General features: G+C 40.4%; 1 protein-coding gene across 2 annotated transcripts in view; it reads right to left on the reverse strand.

Annotated features, from left to right (window-relative positions):
• NIBAN1 (niban apoptosis regulator 1) overlaps window positions 1-20614 on the reverse strand; it is a 161448-nt gene that overhangs the window by 66049 nt on the left and 74785 nt on the right. For both annotated transcript variants that reach the window (XM_067728909.1, XM_067728908.1), the window contains exons 4-5: window positions 20440-20554; window positions 16080-16247 (exon numbers count right to left, since the gene is read on the reverse strand). In XM_067728909.1, coding sequence (XP_067585010.1) covers window positions 16080-16247; window positions 20440-20554 — 283 coding nt within the window. The remainder of the gene's footprint in view (window positions 1-16079; window positions 16248-20439; window positions 20555-20614) is intronic.

A 20614-nucleotide genomic window follows, 5' to 3' on the forward strand; every position in this document is an offset into this window, starting at 1 on the left:
GCTACAAGCAATAACACGGGTGAATCACTGGAATATAATATTGAAAAACAGAAGCCATGAAAGAAAATGTCATAAAATTCCATAGGATTAAGTCTAAGAACATGCAAAATGATTAAACACATGTGATAAAACTACAAAATCCAGGATGGTGCTCTCTCAAAGGGAAAAGAAGTTAATAGGATCAGGGAGAGGCACATAAGAAATAACAGAGGTAACAGTAATGTTCTTTATATCTTCTGTAAGCTTCATAAGCTTTCTTTTATAGGTACTCAATACTTAATTTAAAAACTTCAAAACAACTAACAGAATGAACAATAGCTCCTAGTATGGTCTCTTCCATCTCATATGCTCTAAATTTCTTTACAGCATAGGAAGGAGTACTGTAGCTCACCATTCTATAACAATAGGTGAGAATTTTCTCCAAGCTCTCCTGAATGTTGATTTTTAAAAGAAATTTGGAATACATGCCAAACAGAACTCTTTCATAATGTTGATTATCTAGCCACATATTAAAACAACCATACCATTTGCTCTGTCATTTTAATAAGTGTGTTTCAGTCTTAACCATATTCCAGCTACAAGTAAAAACACTGGAAAGCTATTCAAGCTTTCAGTCATAATAATGTCAAAAACTGTCCTGTGGTTTTTGAATTCACCCAATCCAAATGGCACAGACAAAAAATTTTTGCTTGAATTCACTTTAACTCTCTGGCTGTTTAATCTTTTCTATTATTGTTCCAATTTGTCACCCTTAACTACCATAATAACACAATTTTTAGACCTTCATACCAAAATAACTACTTGATTCCTTGAAAGTGGAGGGGGAAGATGGGCAGGAATCCATGGTTTCACTGAAACTATAGCGTGTGTTTGACAGGCCAAAAGAAATATTCAAGAGTAGTTCCATGGCAACATAGCTTTAGACAACAAATGAACCAAAGACTATATATGAACTGGTGGTGATAAATGCTATATGGCTGAGAGGAGCAGTTCTATTTTTTCTGGTCTCTGATGGAGACCTGTTCTTTCAGGTCCAACTCTTAGACTGTTTTGAGAGCTTCAAGTAATTTAAGTAAATCCAAAAGTATAAACACTATGAATAAAACATGTTTAGACCTATTATTTCAGCTTTATTGAGGTATAATTGACATAAAATTACAAGACGTTTAAAATGTACATCGTGGTGATTTCATCTATGTGTACACTGTAAAAGGATTCCACCCATCTCGTTAATTAACACATCCATCACCTTACGTATTTATCCTTTTTGGGGGGAGGTAAGAACATTTAAGTTCCACTTTTTCAGCAAATTTCAATTATACAATACAGTGTTATCACTACAGTCGCCATGTTTTTCGTTAGATCCTCAGACCTTATTCATCTTATAGCTGAAACTCTGTACCCTGTTACCAACCTCTCCTTATTTCCCCCACCCCCCACCCTGGCAACCACTTTTCTGCTCTGTTTCTAGCCTTCGAACTTTTTTTTTTTTTTTTTAAGATTTCACATATAAGTGATTCTATGCATTATTTGTCTTCCTCTGCCTGGCTTATTTTAGATTAATTACATTTAAAAAGTATTCCAACCCATGTCCTCAAAAGCTGTATAATCTTCCTTTACAAATCAGAGTTTTTATTTAAATTGTATAAAAACCATATATGGTTGGCATTTTTTTTTTATTAGTCATCCATTTTATACACATCAGTGTATACATGTCAATCCCAATCTCCCAATTCATCACACTACAAGCCCCCCCGCTGCTTACCCGCCTTGGTGTCCATATGTTTGTTTTCTACATCTGTGTCTCAATTTCTGCCTTGCAAACTGGTTCATCTGTACCATTTTTCTAAGTTCCACATATATGTGTTAATATACGATATTTGTTTTTTTCTTTCTGACTTACTTCACTGTGTATGACAGTCTCTAGATCCATCCAAGTCTCAACAAATGACCCAATTTTGTTCCTTTTTATGGATGAGTAATATTCCATTGTATATATGTACCACATCTTCTTTAACCATTCGTCTGTTGATGGGCATTTAGGTTGCTTCCATGGCCTGGCTATTGTAAATAGTGCTGCAAGGAACACTGGGGTGCATGTGTCTTTTTGAATTATGGTTTTCTCTGGGTATATGCCCAGTAGTGGGATTGCTGGGTCATATGGTAATTCTATTTTTAGATTTTTAAGTAACCTCCATACTGTTCTCCATGGTGGCTGTATCAATTTACATTCCCACCAACACTGGAAGAGGGTTCCCTTTTCTCCACACCCTCTTCAGCATTTGCTGTTTGTAGATTTTCTGATGATGCCCATTCTTACTGGTGTGAGGTGATACCTCATCGTAGTTTTGATTTGCATTTCTCTAATGATTAGTGATGCTGAGCATCCTTTCAAGCGTTTGTTGGCAATCTGTATATCTTCTTTGGAGAAATGTCTATTTAGGTCTTCTGCCCATTTTTGGACTGGGTTGTTTGTTTTTTTAATATTGAGCTGCATGAGCTGTTTATATATTTTGGAGATTAATCCTTTGTCTGTTGATGCGTTTGCAAATATTTTCTCCCATTCTGAGGGTTGTCTTTTCATCTTGTTTATGGTTTCCTTTGCTGTGCAAAAGCTTTGAAGTGTCATTAAGTCCCATTTGTTTATTTTTGTTTTTATTTCCATTACTCTAGGAGGTGGATCAAAAAATATCTTGCTGTGATTTATGTCATAGAGTGTTTTTCCTATGTTTTCCTCTAAGAGTTTTATAGTGTTCAGTCTAACGTTTAGGTCTCTAATCCATTTTGAGTTTACTTCTGTGTATGGTGTTAGGGATTGTTCTAATTTCATTCTTTTACATGGAGCCATCCAGTTGTCCCAGCACCACTTATTGAAGAGACTGTCTTTTCTCCATTGTACATCCTTGCCTCCTTTGTCATAGATTAGTTGATGATAGCTGAGTGGGTTTATCTCTAGGCTTTCTATCTTGTTCCATTGATCTATGTTTCTGTTTTTGTGCCCGTACCATATTGTCTTGATTACTGTAGCTTTGTAGTATAGTCTGAAGTCAGGGAGTCTGATTACTCCAGCTCTGTTTTTTTCCCTCAAGACGGCTTTGGCTATTCAGGGTCTTCTGTGTCTCCATACAAATTTTAAGATTTTTCATTCTAGTTCTGTAAAAAATGCCATTGGTAATTTGATAGGGATTGCATTGAATCTGTAGATTGCTTTGGGTAGTAGAGTCATTTTCACAATGTTGATTCTTCCAATCCAAGAACATGGTATATCTCTCCATTTGTTGGTATCATCTTTAATTTCTTTCATCAGTGTCTTATAGTTTTCTGCATTCAGGTTTTTGTCTCCCTAGGTAGATTTATTCCAAGATATTTTATTCTTTTTGTTGCAGTGGTAAACGGGAGTGTTTCCTTAATTTCTCTTTCACATTTTTCATCATTAGTGTACAGGAATGCAAGAGATTTCTGTGCACTAATTTTGTATCCTGCAACTTTACCAAATTCATTGATTAGCTCTAGTAGTTTTCTGGTGGCATCTTTAGGATTCTCTATGTATAGTATCATGTCATCCGCAAACAGCGACAGTTTTACTTCTTCTTTTCCAATTTGTATTCTTTTATTTCTTTTTCTTCTCTGATTACTGTGGCTAGGACTTCCAAAACTATGTTGAATAATAGTGGTGAAAGTGGACATCCTTGTCTTGTTCCTGATCTTAGAGGAAATGCTTTCTGTTTTTCACCATTGAGAATGATGTTTGCTGTGGGTCTGTCATATATGGCCTTTATTATGTTGAGGTAGGTTCCGTCTATGCCCACTCTCTGGAGAGTTTTTATCATAAATGGGTGTTGAATTTTGTCAAAAGTTTTTTCTGCATCTATTGATATGATCATATGATTTTGCTTCTTCAATTTGTTAATATGGTGTACCACACTGATTGATTTGCATATATTGAAGAATCCTTGAATACCTGGGATAAATCCCTCTTGATCATGGTGTATGATTCTTTTAATGTGTTGTTGGATTCTGTTTGCTAGTACTTTGTGGAGGATTTTTGCATCTATATTCATCAGTGATATTGGTCTGTAATTTTCTTTTTTTGTAGCATCTTTGTCTGGTTTTGGTATCAGGGTGATGGTGGCCTCATAGAATGAGTTTGGGAGTGTTCCTTCCTCTGCAATTCTTTGGAAGAGTTTGAGAAGGATGTGTGTTAGCTCTTCTCTAAATGTTTCATACAATACAGTTGTGAAGCCATATGGTCCTGGACTTTTGTTTGTTGGAACATTTTTAATCACAGTTTCAATTTCATTACTTGTGATTGGTCTGTTCATATTTTCTATTTCTTCCTGGTTCAGCCTTGGAAGGTTATACCTTTCTAAAAATTTGTCCATTTCTTCCAGGTTGTCCATTTTATTGGCCTAGAGTTGCTTGTAGTAATCTCTTAGGATGCTTTGTATTTCTGCAGTGTCTGTTGTAACTTCTCCTTTTTCATTTCTAATTTTATTGATTTGAGTCCTCTCTCTCTTTTTCTTCATGAGTCTGGCTAATGGTTTATCAATTTTGTTTACCTTCTCAAAGAATCAGCTTTTAGTTTTACTGATCTTTGCTATTGTTTTCTCTGTTTCTATTTCATTTATTTCTGCTCTGATCTTTGATTTCTTTCCTTCTGCTAACTTTGGGTTTTGTTTGTTCTTCTTTCTCTAGTTCCTTTAGGTGTAAGGTTAATTTGTTTATTTGAGATTTTTCTTGTTTCTCGAGGTAGGCTTGTATAGCTATAAACTTCCCTCTTAGAACTGCTTTTGCTGCATCCCACAGGTTTTGGATCATCATGTTCTCATTGTCATTTGTCTCTAGGTAGTTTTTGATTTTCTCTTTGATTTCTTCAGTGATCTCTTGGTTCTTTAGTAACGTATTGTTTAGCCTCCATTCGTTTGTGTTTTTTACGTTTTTTTCCCTGTAATTGATTTCTTATCTCATAGCGTTGTGGTCAGAAAAGATGCTGGATATGATGTCAATTTTCTTAAATTTACTGAGGCTTTATTTGTGACCCAAGATGTTATCTATCCTGGAGAATGTTCCATGCGCACTTGAGGAGAAAGTGTAATCTGCTGTTTTTGGATGGAATGTCCGATAAATATCAATTAAATCTATCTGGTCTATTGTGTCATTTAAAGCTTCTGTTTCCTTATTTATTTTCATTTTGGATGATCTGTCCTTTGGTGTAAGTGAGGTGTTAAAGTTCCCCACTATTACTGTGTTACTGTCGATTTTCTCCTTTATAGCTGTTAGCAGTTGCCTTATGTATTGAGGTGCTCCTATGTTGGGTGCATATATATTTATAATTGTTATATCTTTTTCCTGGATTGATCCTTTGATCATTAGTGTCCTTCCTTGTCTCTTGTAACATTCTTTATTTTAAAGTCTATTTTATCTGATATGAGTATTGCTACTCCAGCTTTCTTTTGATTTCCAATTGCATGGAATATCTTTTTCCATCCCCTCACTTTCAGTCTGTATGTGTCCCTAGGTCTGAAGTGGGTGTCTTGTAGACAGCATACATATGGGTCTTGTTTTTGTATCCATTCAGCAAGCCTGTGTTTTTTGGTTGGAGCACTTAATCCATTCACTTTTAAGGTAATTATTGATATGTATGTTCCTATGACCATTTTCTTAATTGTTTTGGGTTTGTTTTTGTAGGTCCTTTTCTTCTCTTCTGTTTCCCACTTAGAGAAGTTCTTTTAGCATTTGTTGTAGGGCTGATTTGGTGGTGCAGAATTCTCTTAGCTTTTGCTTGTCTGTAAAGCTTTTGATTTCTCCATGAAATCTGAATGAGATCTTTGCCGGATAGAGTAATCTTGGTTGTAGGTTCTTCCCTTTCATCACTTTAAGTATATCATGCCACTTCCTTCTGGCTTGTAGAGTTTCTGCTGAGAAATCAGCTGTTAACTTTATGGGAGTTCCCTTGTATATTATTTGTTGTTTTTCCCTTGCTGCTTTCAATAATTTTTCTTTGTCTTTAATTTTTGCCAATTTGATTATTATGTGTCTCGGTGTGTTTCTCCGTGGGTTTATCCTGTATGGGACTCTCTGTGCTTCCTGGACTTGGGTGGCTATTTCCTTTCCCATGTTAGGGAAGTTTTCAACTATAACCTCTTCAAATATTTTCTCGGGTCCCTTCTCTCTCTCTTCTCCTTCTGGGACCCCTATAATGTGAATGTTGTTGCGTTTAATATTATCCCAGAGGTCCCTTAGGCTGTCTTCATTTCTTTTCATCCTTTTTTCTTCCTTCTGTTCTGCAGCAGTGAATTCCACCATTCTGTCTTCCAGGTCACTTATCCGTTCTTCTGCCTCAGTTATTCTGCTGTTGATTCCTTCTAGTGTGGTTTCATTTCAGTTATTGTATTGTTCATCTCTTTTTGTTCTTTAATTCTTCTAGGTCTTTGTTAAACATTTCTTGCATCTTCTTGATCTTTGCCTCCATTCTTTTTCTGAGGTCTTGGATCATCTTCGCTATCATTATTCTGAATTCTTTTGCTGGAAGATTGCCTATCTCCACTTCATTTTGTTGGTTTTCTGGGGTTTTATCTTGTTCCTTCCTCTGGTACGTAGCCCTCTGCCTTTTCATCTTGTCTATCTTTCTGTGAATGTGGTTTTTGTTCCACAGGCTGCAGGACTGTAGTTCTTCTTGCTTCTGCTGTCTGTCCTCTGGTGGATGAGGCTATCTAAAAGGCTTGTGCAAGTTTCCTGATGGGAGGGACTCGTGGTGGGTAGAGCTGGCTGTTGCTCTGGTGGGCAGAGCTCAGTAAAACTTTAATCCTCTTGACTGCTAATGGGTGGGGCTGGGTTCCCTCCCTGTTGGTTTTTTGGCCTGAGGCAACCCAACACTGGAGACTACCTGGGCTCTTTGGTGGGGCTAATGGTGGACTCTGGGAGGGCTCACGCCAAGGAGTACTTCCCAGAACTTCTGCTGCCAGTGTCCTTGTGCCCATGGTGAGCCACAGCCACCCCCACCTCTGCAGGAGACCCTCCAACACTAGCAGGTAGGTCTGGTTCAGTCTCCCCTGAGGTCACTGCTCCTTCCCTTGGGTCCTGATGCACACACTAGTTTGTGTGTGCCCTCCAAGAGTGGAGTCTCTTTTTTCCCCAGTCCTGTTGAAGTCCTGCAATCAAATCCCGTCAGCCTTCAAAGTCTGATTCTCTAGGAATTCCTCCTCCCATTGCCGGACCCCCAGGTTGGGAAGCCTGACGTGGGGCTCATAAACTTCACTCCAGTTGGTGGATTTCTGTGTTATAAGTGTTCCCCAGTCTGTGAGTCACCCACCCAGCAGTTATGGGATTTGATTTTACTGTGATTGTGCCCCTCCTACTGTCTCATTGTGGCTTCTCCTTTGTCTTTGGATGTGGGGTATGTTTTTTGGTGAGTTCCAGTGTCTTACTGTCGATGACTGTCCAGCAGCTAGCTGTTATTCTGGTGTTCCCACAAGAGGGAGTGAGAGCACGTCCTTCTACTCTGCCATCTTGGTTCAGGCCCTATATGATGGTTTGCATTTTATACTACACAAAATTTAACCATTAAACAGCTACATTACCAAATATTTTTTTCCCTGAACATATCTGAACTAAAAAATATAGTCATGTTTAGCCGGTGGACAAAATACCAAGTTAACAGATGTTGCTACTTATGAAAAAAACAGACATATCCCAGGTCTCAGATGACCTCCAATGAATGGTACAGGTTTGCTTCACTTTAGATCATGCAAACGTATCATAAGAGTAACTTGATTTAATAGTAATGTGCTTTAATTGACCAAAAGATGAAAAATTCTTTTAAGAAGTAATGTTGAAAAGACAACACGGTAATGTATAACTGAAACAGAAGTCAAGGACTAGGTGTCAGGACAACTGGTCCTCTACCACTGACTAGCTGGGACCTTGGGCAAGTAAGTTACTGTCTGAGCCTTATCATAAATAAACTCTGAGGAGATAGAGTAGGCAGTCACTAAGAGCTCTTCCAAATTTAGAGTTTTATGAACAGTAAAAAAGGGTCAGAAAGGGGAAAATGGTAACTTCCTAAGAAAAAACGGCATATTCATATACGTCACATATTTATAATGTGTCGAGTATTACCTATGTGAGGCAAAGAGTATACACTAAACTCAAAGAGAGGCTAATCTCCAAGCAGAGAGAATCCTTTTAAAAATGTTTGTTTGGGACAGTTTATGAAAACTAGAAATTGGTATCTAGTTATTTATTAAACAGTAATTAGCAAACATTTTTGTTTACAATGCATAGAGGTTTTAATGCATTGAAACAAACGTACACTATGAAATACCTTTTATAAGTAAAAGCATTCAAATAGATATTTACAAAAATTATATTTGTTTATCTATGTCCAGTCAAACATCATTCATTTGCAGTAAAGTGTCCAAAAGAGCCCAAGTACTCTTAGCATTTTGTAATTCATAGATATGTGTGTGTATATAAATATAAGTATGTGCCATAAATTCAGAAATATGTTTTCATATATTACAAAAGGAAATTCATTGAATATTTTCAGGTAAAATTTATTGATGCCCACGTCAGACACTTAGTCCCTCAAGTAATAAACTTGTTTCATGAATGGTAATGGGTGTTCAAATAAACACACCAAAAAGGATTTGCTCTAGCTAATTTGAATCATACGACTCTTTTCTGTTTTTTTTTTTTTTTTTTACTTCATTTATTTATTTATTTATTGGCTGTGTTGGGTCTTTGTTGCTGAGTGTGGGCTTTCTCTAGTTGTGGCGAGTGGGGGCTACTCTTCGTTGTGGTGCGTGGGCTTCTCATTGTGGTGGTTTCTCTTGTTGTGGAGCACGGGCTCTAGGCACGCAGGCTTCAGTAGTTGTGGCACACGGGCTCAGTAGTTGTGGCACACAGGCTTCAGCAGTGGTGGCACATGGGCTTAGCTACTCTGTGGCATGTGGAATCTTCCCAGACCAGGGCTCGAACCCGTGTCCCCTGCATTGGCAGGTAGATTCTTAACCACTGTGCCACCAGGGAAGTCTGACACTTTTCTGTTTTAAAATTCAATTTAGGGGCTTCCCTGCTGGCGCAGTGGTTAAGAATCTGCCTGCCAGTTCAGGGGACACGGGTTCAAGCGCTGATCCGGGAAGATCCCACATGCCGCAGAGCAACTACGCCCGTGTGCCACAACTACTGAGCCTGAGCTCTAGAGCCCATGTGCCACAACTACTGAAGCCCGCACGCCTAGAGTCCGTGCTCCGCAACAAGAGAAGCCACCAAAATGAGAAGCCTGCACACTGCAACGAAGAGTAGCCCCGCTCACCACAACCAGAGAAAAGCCCGTGTGCAGCAAAGAAGACCCAACACAGCCAAAGATAAAATAAATTTATTTATTTAAAAATAAATAAATAAAATTCTATTAAATTCAGCATCATTAATTGAACACCTAAAACATGTAAGTGTCAAAATCCAATCTAATAAAGGTATTTGATTTGACATGGGATTTCTGGGATAAGAGCTCAAGGCATACAACCCTGACAGCAACCAATTCCAAAGTTTAACCGTCTATTATAGCTCCACATTCAGCCTAACTCACTCCATCACATGCACCCTTGAATAACATAAATGTCATAGGCGATTGAACTAGTCCAAGTTAAAGCAGAAGTTTGCAAAGTGTCTTTACATGATTGTGTTCTCTTCATGAAGAAAGATGTGTTTTTTTTTTAATAGTATCTTTTCCAATGCACGTGCCCTTATGCTTCCCAGATGTTCTACTGTGCCCTATTTCTTAGTGTTCATGATGATGGGAACCACTGGCGTTTGTTCAGTGGCAGTTCTGACTGTCCTTCAAGCTAGCACAGTACTGCTGAACAAAACGTGCCATCATTCCACCTTCCTTCCAGAATCACCGTCTTCTGATGATGGCTGCCTGACATGTGATTCCCTTATTCCTCAAATACTTTATGCTTTGTATTGACAATTCTTTCACTTACTCATGCCAGTGTGTTTATGAATTAGGCCAAACCACATTTGTAACTGTCATCTCTAAAATCACACTTCAATTCTGAAATCAGCTTTACTTTGGTACTAAGTTATTAATTCATTAGTGTCTTTGAACCATTTTATGAAACACAAGATATATGTCTGAGCACTGCAAAGGGACACAAAAGATGATACAAGATTCTCCTTCAGGGATTTGCAATAGAGTTGGAGAAATAGGACAACTAGACATGAAAATGAATAATGTAAGGCAGATTGTGGTGAGCATCCAATCAGTGGAACAGATAATAGGCACTAATGAAGTTAGCCCTGTGGCCTTCATGGCAGGGGTCAGACTGAAGCTTGTTCTTAAGGAAATAAGAGAGAATTCGAATAGGTGAGGAGTGGGTGTTTCAGGTGTATGAGAAGGCCAAAAATGTCTAGGTAAAACTTTCATTAAAAGCAGGTGGGTGGAGCTTCCCTGGTGGCGCAGTGGTTGAGAGTCCGCCTGCCGATGCAGGGGACGCGGGTTCGTGCCCCGATCCGGGAAGATCCCACATGCCGCAGAGCGGCTGGGGCCGTGAGCCATGGCCGCTGAGCCTGTGCGTCCGGAGCCTGTGCTCCACAACGGGAGAGGCCACAACAGTGAGAGGCCCACGTACCACAGAAAAAAAAAAAAAAAAAAAAAAGCAGGTGGGTGGGGTCGGGTAGCAAGGTTGGGGGGAGAGGAGGCTTGTACTTGAGAATAGTAGGAAATCAGGCACACAATAGCCAGTCTCTTTGGAATTTTCATCTTTTTGAAAATGGCAGTGCCACTGAAGGATTTTAATCAAAAATTGTGTGTAAATATGATTTATCTGACTGTCACACATGGAAGAAGGTGGCAGTAACTGGGAAAAGTAAGATCAACTAAAAGCCTCTGGGAATATTTTTTATGAGTCCCAAAACAGATTGGTAGCAATGAACTTGAAATAAAATACAGAAGAGACACTGGCATTTGAGTATTATCTCTTGAAGGGGGTGAGTCAGAGACTCTGATTTACTGAATTTCACAGACTTTGTATTCCTAAGCAACATGTTGTTTAGATACTGAACAGTAAAATCATAGGCCCATGTCGTGAGTGAAGTTAGTATTTAACACAAAGTCACCAACCTATTTTATATTAATGCTTACAGATTTTGGATACAAACATCTTTAATCTACTTCAACACACATGCCCCATGCTTCTCCCACGTGGGCATATTTGCAACTATACATGAGGATGGAGGGTGGACATGTTTACAGAGCCTGTACCAGATGCCAGGCCCTCAGCCAACTCCATGAGCACAGACAGGTTGCTGACTTCCCATCTGTCTCTACTCTAGATTGTGCTCCAGCTCTCCAGCCTCGTCCAGGCATCTGTCTATGAGACGCGCTCGCCTGGATGTCCCTAGACTTCTCCAGCTCAACATCTGCAACACTGAACACGTCGTTTCCTTTCCCTGGAGGCTGCTCCTCTCCACACAAGGTTCCCATCTCAAAGAATGGCAGAAACCTGGGGCTCTTCCTTGGGTTCTCCCACTGCCTCACTCCGCACATGATCTATCCTTAAGTTCTATTGATTCTACTTCCTGGATATCTCTCTTATTCAGCCACCTCTTGCCATTTCCATTGCCACCTCTTTGGTGCAAGCTACCGCCATCTGTAGGCTGCCAAAGCTTCCTAAGTGGCCTCCTGGCATCCCAGCGGCTACCCTCCCATCCACTGCCCACACAGCAGCCAGTACGTGTGACCTTTCTAAAATGAAAATATGTTTGAGTTGCTTATCTGCTTAAAGCCCTTTAATGGTTTCTTATTGATGCTAGAGTAAAGTGCAAACTCCCTAATATGCTCCACAAAGCCCTTTACAGTCTGGCTCCTGCCCACCTCTCCATGCTTGCTTGGCACCTCTCTCCTCTCTAAGCCCCAGCCACATGAAATTCAGTCAGTTCCTCTAATAGTCCATGCTCTGACTCTCTTCCTGGCCCCAACATATCCTATTTTTCCTGCCAGGAACACTTTTTCCCCTTCCTGAAAATTCTTATGCCAAGAAATGATAATCCTGAGCTGGAAGGACAGATTCACATTGATAATGATCATTATTCCACATTGCATGTATACAGTCTTCCATATGTGTTAATAGTTTTAGCTATATCCCTGTAACTACAAGAACCATATTTTGCAAACTACAGTTCTGAATAGGACTGGATTTTGGACAATAGGACTGTCTTAGAATATTTTGGCTTTATTAAGTCCCATTTTTTGTAGAAGTGGACATTCCAGAACCCTGGACTTCTCCCATCAGGGACAAGGGGCTGCAGTAAGATTCCAAAAGGACAGAAGACAGCAGCTGCTCTAGGTACATGTCACTTGATGGGGTTGAGGGCAGGCTGCCCCAAGTTGTGCTACTCTAGCATGAGGATTATTTTGAGCTGAAAACAATCAAAGCCCAAAAGACTCAGGAAGAGCCTCTGAACTTCCCCTTTACTGCCTAAAAGAATTTAAGGTAGGAGGACTGTCCCAGGGAGAAGCTATCACCATAGATAACTGTAATAAAGTATTGAAATTAGGAGTGGTAGACAGGGAGGAGCCTAAGCAAAGCTGTTTGATCAGAGTCCTCTCTGTGTCCCACTGTCTTTGGATGGCCCAGCGAACATTAACTCTTCCTATCTTCCTGTGAATTATCTTACTTTCCCTCAAGGAAAAAAAAGCCTCAGACCCCCAGCTCTTTCTCCTTAGTCCAGAATATATATAAACCTCATCTTGCCTTGCTGTCTTTGAAATTCTTCATACTTAAGTGAATTCCCCATCTGCATGTAATAAATTTGATTTTTCTCCGTTAACCTGCCTTGTGTCATTTTAATTGCCAGCCCAAAGAACCAAGGTGGGGAAGGGGAAATTTCCCCTCTCCCTCACACAGTGGGCTTGATATTTAGTCCAGTATGTTGCTGAAGATTAATCTTGTGGAGTTTTCTTATGGCTGCTCAGTGAAGGGGTGCCCAAAACAACACACACACACACACACACGCACCCCTCTATGGCCCTTATGAGTGTAAATCATCTTTGAGGCACCCAGAGGAAGATCTGTCACTTGAAGGAAGGAGGAGCAGAGAGCCCTCTACTTGCCCTTACCTACCTCAGGATATAGCCTTATTGTCCAAGAGCAGGGTGTAATTAAGCCCTTTGTCAGGGTTAAATAGGAAAAAAAAACCATTTCATAAGGAGGAACAGGAGAAGTGGTTCCAGGTTCAGAATGAATGGACATGGGTACCTAGACCGATTTGAACCCAGAACTCCCGGGGCAAGTGGTCTGGGCTGTGTGGTGGGATTTGAGCACCTGGGAACCCCAAGTAACAGAAATCGTTGGCAGAACTTACCATGAAGGCAACGAGATGATCTTCCCTGAAAGATCCCTTCAGGGCATTATGCTAAGTGAACTAAGTCAGACAGAGAAAAACAAATACTGTATGATCTCACTTATATGTGGAATCGTAAAACAACGGACTCACAGAAACAGAGAACAGATTGGTCGCTGCCAGAGGAGGTGGGGGGAGGTTGGGTTAAAGGGGTCAAACTTCCAGTTATAGGATAAATTAAGACACAGGTTGTAATGTACAGCATGGTGACTATCGTTAACAATACTGTACTGTATATGAAAAGTTGCTAAGAGAGTAGAGATCAAAAGATCTCATCGCAAGAAAAACTTTTGTTAACTACGTGAGGTGATAGGTGTTAACTAAACTTATTGTGCTGATCACTTTGCAATGATCATACATTAAACCATTATGTTGTACACCTTAAACTAATACAATGTTATATGTCAACGATATCTTAATAAAAGTGGGAAAAAAAGATCCTGAGGACTTGTGAATGGACAGATCAATAGCGGCCCAGCATCAGCTGCTAGAATATCTTGGACCTAGTTGTCAACGGCGGCGCATGCTGGCCTGAGAGCCAATGGGGCAATGACAAAGGCATACAGCCCTGGCTCTGGTCGCCTGGGGATGGAACTCAGCAGCCTCTCCAAAGCCCCCTCAGGGTTTCTGGCCCTTATCACAGCACTCATTTTATACCTATTTCTAAACTCTTTTGGTTATTATGGAAACAATAATGGTTAACTGGGAGTTTGTGAAATCTCTTACTGGTTTAGTCAAGATCCCACAATGAGTAACAGGCAGAGATTGAAACCAAAAAGAAAAAAAAAAAAAGTGTGACACAGTAAAGATGGGTGGTACATTGTGCCGTCAAAAACAAAGAAATAGAGGCGAGAAGGGAGAGACTCATGAGCTCATTGGCCCATGACAGTCAAAGACAGTTCCCTACAATGTTTTGATGGTCTCTGGTTCTGACTGGAGCCACTGGAAGCTATGCCAAATCACGTTAAGTCTGCATAAAGTGAGGTTTCTGGACAGAGGAATGTGACACAGAACAAGGGCAATGTGACTAGACCCCATTATCTCAGTGCCTTTGATAACATACTGGAAAGCAGAGTGGGGTTGTGAATCGACTGAAATCTTCCATAAATGGACTCTAAATACAGGCTACATAACTTCCAAAAACTCCCCAGAGAAACTCCTATTATGGACACGGAAGGGGGAATGAAGCCAGTCCCATCTGGCTGGGTGGAGAACATTCTCTGCTTAGTGAAACTTCATGGTTCTTGTGCTTAGTGCCAAATGCATGTTCATACTAGACAAAGGCCCTGCACACAGAGGTGTAAGTGTACTAGTTAGACGGTGCAGGCAGTGCTGGGGAATTCTTTGTCTCTAAAACATCAAAACCACAAAGTAAGATATTAATAAGGTTATCATTTTTGTAAAGTCCCTAATGAGTTATGAGCCAATATTATGATGAACGTTGGTCAGGGTTTTGCTAGAGCAAAATAGAGTGACATTATCTTTTTCCATTAGCCTTCTGTCATTACACAAGCTAAAATCAAGAACAGACTGAGATGCATCACTAGTGACTTTTGCTCCGTGGCACTGACCCTCTCAGGGAAACCTCAGAACTTTAAAGTAAACGTACAATGAAATTATTAGGAAATACAGTAAAGGCACAGATGGATGAGGTGACTCAACTCAAATGTCACCTGCCCAGAAAGGCCTCCCCTGACGAGCCTTCTCCCTTCTTCCCTACATAGTAACCTCTTGTTACTCTGTAACACATAACTTTGATAACTATCAAGTTATCTTGTGAATTTGTACGTGTGTTTGCCCCTCTTTCCTGTTTGAATGTAGACCCCAAAGAGGGGAACTTTGCATGGTTCATTACTCTGTTCCTAATACCTTTATAGGTTGGCACAGAGTAAATCCTCAATAACATTTGACTGGCTACCTTTCCAACTGCCAAGTAACAAAGAGCTCAATTATCTGTACCTGAAGGTTTTGCAGAGTCCAGAAAAACCAGCATTCACATCAATTTATCAAAAACATCACATACTGGAAAGAGAAATCTTTTTTATTATGGACCCTGTAGTAATGAAATCGGTACGTAGAGGCAACAGGGTCTGAAGCAATGCAACTCCAAGTGTGGTCTACAGACTAACATCATCAGCATCCCTTGGCAGTTTGTTAGAAAACCAAAATCAGGGCCCCAGTATCAGTATATCTGAAGGTGGACCCCCCAAAAAATCTGTTTAGCAAGTTTTCCAAGCGATTCTCATGTACCCTAAAGTTTTGAGTAACTTCTTCAGAAATAAAGGTGAAAATAAACAAGAAATGTCAAAAGGACTAGGATTTTGCCAGGGACAACTGGTACATTCTTGCTGTCACTGAGATTTTTAAAAATCAGGAAAAAGGAAGAGGAGGAATTATACTCAAAATTATATGCATGAATACAGTGCTCTGTCTACATGTGCCATCAGATACCTACTCCACGTCCTGTTGCGCTGAGGCTTCCCTGCCCTGACTAAACAACCAGCAAGCTGGCCTCGCTCTTTGCGCACAAAACCCTCACTTCGTTCGATTTCCCTCTCCTTCCAGAGGCAGCACCATCTGCAGCTCTTTCTTGGAATCATTCTAACAGACGACTGACCAGAACAACTGAGAAAAGGCAGCCCAAGTGGGAACCAGAGGGCAGCCGTGCATACCGTGATTCAGATGTCTGATGCAGTCACTCAGGAGAGCACTGAACTTCCTCTGGTCAGCGGCATGCTGGAAGCAGAAGTAGCCATGTCTGAGGAATGGCTGCCACAGGTACACCGGGAATTCCTTGGGCAGGACCACAAAGGGCTGCGTGTTCTCCTTCTCACTGGACGCTGAAGAAACATGGAAAACACAAAGATGTTTTAAAACATGTATCTCTCATTTAAAATATTTATTTCAGGCTGTGAAGGTTTATTTCCGGCTGGGGGGCAGCCAATGCGATGGAACGGTGGTGTGAGATGTCTTCACAGGGTGGGGGAAAAGAAGAGTTCAGCTTCACCTGTCTCACTCTAGCAGGTGGCCTCACCTCCTATCCACAGGGACAACCAAGGTCGTCAGACATAATCTATCTCAACTTCCTCACCAGGCATGACCCACAAAAAGAGCTCACTCCTCCCTACCGGTCCTCGGCAGTTGATGTGTCTACCTGTCAGGCACTCACCCTACTCTCCCCCAGGCTCCCATCCCACCAGGTCTGCTCTCTGCCCTGCACTCTCTCCCGCCTCCTTGTCACTGCTACACTAGCATTTGCTGCTTTGATGCCATCAACCCCTATTCTCACCCTAGTCTTGTTCCTGCTCCACCAGTCCCAAAACCAAATTGCCTGTTACTAATGTCATCCTGACTGCCAGCCTATGGCTTCTTCATTACCCACCCTTTCAACCCGATTGGAAACATCTGTTGCTGTCAATTACCCCTTCTTTTGAAAACATTCTCTTGACTTCCAGGGGCACCTCTCTCCTCAGTGTCCTTCATGCTTTTTAAAAATTGTTTCCCCTTTTCAGCTTTATTGGTTCCTCTGCCCCTTCTCTCCATCTCCCTCTTTAAGTGTTGGTATTTACCCTGTTCTGTGCTGGTTTCTGCTCCATTCTCATCTCTGCTCTCCTGAGGTGTCATCATTCTTCCCATGACTTTGCATATTGCTTCTGCAATTCATATTTCCTTTTCCTCCTTCCTTTCCACCATGCTTTTGCATAGAAAACTCTCATTCGTCCTTCAAAAGTCAGTTCAAAAGCCACCTCCTCTGGGGTGCCTTTGTTGGCACCAGAGACAGAGTTGGGTGCGCCCTACCTTGTTCTCCCAAAATAATGTAATGATCTGTTTTCGTGTCTGGTACCCACATTCAGAGTGAGAGACATAAAGTGAGATAAGCCTCCCCAGCCAAATAATTTTCCCTGGGAAGCAGAACCACTGCCCCGGAGCTCCTAGAGGATGGAGGCTTCATCTTACTTATCTTTGTATGCTCAGCCCATAGCAGAGCCATGGGACCTAGTAGATGTTCTACTACGGTTTGTTGAATGAATAAATGTGCTGTGTTGTCCTAGGAAATTTTAAAAGCCTTAAACAATGGGACTTTCACCTCTTCCCTCAAAATCAATTCCAAGAAACTGACGTTAACCCCTTATCATTCAGATCCCCTGTCTAAACTTTATTCCCCTCCGTGCATTCCAATTCTATGATACTGCACTAGGATAAATGAGCCCCAGCTTAGTTCCAGAGCCACGGAAAACAAGCAGAAGAAAAAATTAGTTCTGTGCTCTCAGCCTACATAATGGGCACAATCTCAAGGAAAGCAAGGGAAGAGGGACCCAGTAAGAGGCAACTGAAAGCACTGGGCATAGCAAGAAATGGATCATAACCCTAAGGAAGGCTCCGGAACTGAGTCTTGCTACTGGCAAATGAATAAATCAAGATTGGCTTAGATAAAGAATAGATTTCCTGGGGCATACATTGGAATTCTGTTTCTGAAAGTAACAGAGTCAGATGCACTGGGAGCACAAACTTCGGCCCACCAGTCCCTAGCAAAATGCCTGGCACATGATAACATAAGAATGAATCGACACATGAAAGACAACAAATGAATAAATGCTTGAATGCTGTAGTAGAGACCTCTTAGTTGTGACACATCTCTATTCTCTCCTCTTTCTCAGTAACAAAACCCCTGATTTTTAGTTTAGCAAGTGCCTGCATACAATAAAGACTACATTTCCAGCCTCCATTGCGGTTTCGTGTGTCACAGCCACTATGTTTTGGCCAATGAAATGTAAGTGGCAGTGAGACTTCCTAGAAGCATCCTTAAGGAGAGGGAATGTGCCGGCCTCCTCATCTTTTCTCCTTCCTCTTGTCTGGAATGAGAAAGCCATGGCTGGAGTTCCAGCAGCCACCTCGGACTATGTAAATCTGGGCCACAACCCAGAGATAAAGGGGCAGAACGCTAAAAAGAGTCCCTGACCTTTATGGAACTGCCACACCAGCCTGTACTGGTAATATCCAAATATTTTTAGCAAGAAAATAAAAACATATGTATTTACTTTGAGATTTTTGTTGTGTGCAACAAAAGTAGATTCTAGCTAATAAAATGCCAAACAAGTGAATCATTTTAGCAAAACATGGGACCATTTTTGAACATCATCTTAGCACACTACTGTGTAAAGAAGACCTATATTGATAAACCTCCAGTGCTTTACCTCTAGTGAGGTTAATTTCTCCCATCTTTATTGTGCCTTTATTCTTTCCAATAAAATTAGAATCACACTGCTGTTAACAGTGTGATTCCTGCTAACATAGTTTTGTGAAAACACTCTCCTTGCCCTTTCCAAGATGTCACAATTTTGTACAAACAATTAAAAGCAACATTCACCACTTACATTTAAAAAAGCCTTAGGAAGCCCCATAAAATTCATTCCTATTAGCCTCTTGTTATCATTCATTTAACATTTTACAACAATTTTCCAGATACCGTTAGTCTGCATTTTTTCTGAGTTGAGTATAAGGATAACACAAATGATCTACTGTAGAATATTCTATTTTTAAAACTGAGAAGGGCACAACATACAATTTAAAAAGTCTTTGAAATGTCCAGTCTGAAGCCCTGGGCCAAATGGCACTAGTCACACAGGCCTTGTGTTTTTTATTCCTTTTCATTCCTTCTGATATATTTCATCAATAAATCAATAAACGTATTGTCAGTTCTGACTGATTTCATTGGAAAGTTCTTTTGAAGTGGTTCTAAAGAGTCAACGTATTGGCATCCCCATTTCTAAGTGGCAGCTCCAAAGCCAAGATAACATGTAAGTAGATGTTAAAATACAATAATACGTATAGTGTACATAAAGTGTTGTTTTAGCTTGAATTACTTAGTAAGAGTTTGTTAATCTAGGTTTATGGTTCATGTACTAATCCTATAACAGTGTCATTAAAAACACTAAGCATTCTGCACTGAAATAACAATTGATAAAATAATTTTATATTTTCTCCATAAATTCCAGTGAAATGATTATACCTATTAATAAGAACCAGGGTTCTCTCCAAGAAACTAAGTAATTACTGTGCAGTGTGATTTACACAAAGCCAGATGGTGTTATTACATTATCCACAGTTCATGAATCTCTATGAAACGCTCTATTTCGTCTGAATATTATCCATCACACTCTCTACATGGAAAAAGTGAAATGAATGAGAATCAAAGTATGTTAGAGCTGGTAATATCCTTCTAGATGTTCAATTTCAAGGTGAAACAGAAATCAGAGAGGTTCAGCAACAGCTAGGGAAAATGCTTGATGAGCGTCACAGATAGAACTAGATAAAAATCCAGCCTTCAAATTCTCAGTTCAATGCTCTTTCCACGGCAGCATTCAGCTATTATTAAAGATATGCTAATTAATGCAATGCTTTTTTACACAGTAGCTATGAGTTACTGTAATGCTTGTTAAAACCATTTTGTTGATTTAGGATATTTTATTGCATAGCATCCTAAAATTAGAAAAATAATATTCTCTGACAGGTCTTACTGAAAGATGGGATTATACATTTCACAGACTGGGCCCTACATATTTATTTCTGCTGTCTTGTGTAAAGCTTGCAAGATGTTCCAAAGCTTCAAGATGCCTGACCAATGGTATATTTTCCATGCGCTAGGAGCACAGTGACTGACTTGTGTATTACCAAATATGATTTAAAGTAACAGAATTGTTACAATGTTTACCTGAACTAGAGAAATTATATCTTCCATTTGCCTATGGAGAATGTGTGTCTAGCCCAGGGTTTCTCAACCTTGGCAACTACTGATATTTAATGCCAGATAATTCTTCATTGTCAGGGGTGGTTTAGCGAGCATCACTGGCCTCTACCCACTAAATGCCTGTAGCATGATCCTCCCAAGTTGTGACAACCAAAAATGTCTCCAGACACAGCCAACTGTCCCTGAAGAGTGAAATCATCACCCCTCCCCTTGAGAAGCACTGATCTAGCTAAACAAAACATGTTTAGGAATTTTGTCTTGGGAAGGAATGTTCTGCAACTCACCAATGGGGTCTGGGAAATGTCGATCAGATAATAAACCGTATTCATCTTCTGAGGTTAACACCTTGCCACCAGCTGGAAGAATTCGGCTTTTAGGGGGAGCTCCTCTCTGATAGGCCTGGGAAAGGAAAGGCATAAGTGAGTGGATTTTTTCCTCATTTGGATTTTTGGAAAATAT

This window comes from Pseudorca crassidens, chromosome 2 (genome assembly GCF_039906515.1).
Source record: "Pseudorca crassidens isolate mPseCra1 chromosome 2, mPseCra1.hap1, whole genome shotgun sequence".
NCBI classification, from domain to species: domain Eukaryota; kingdom Metazoa; phylum Chordata; class Mammalia; order Artiodactyla; family Delphinidae; genus Pseudorca; species Pseudorca crassidens.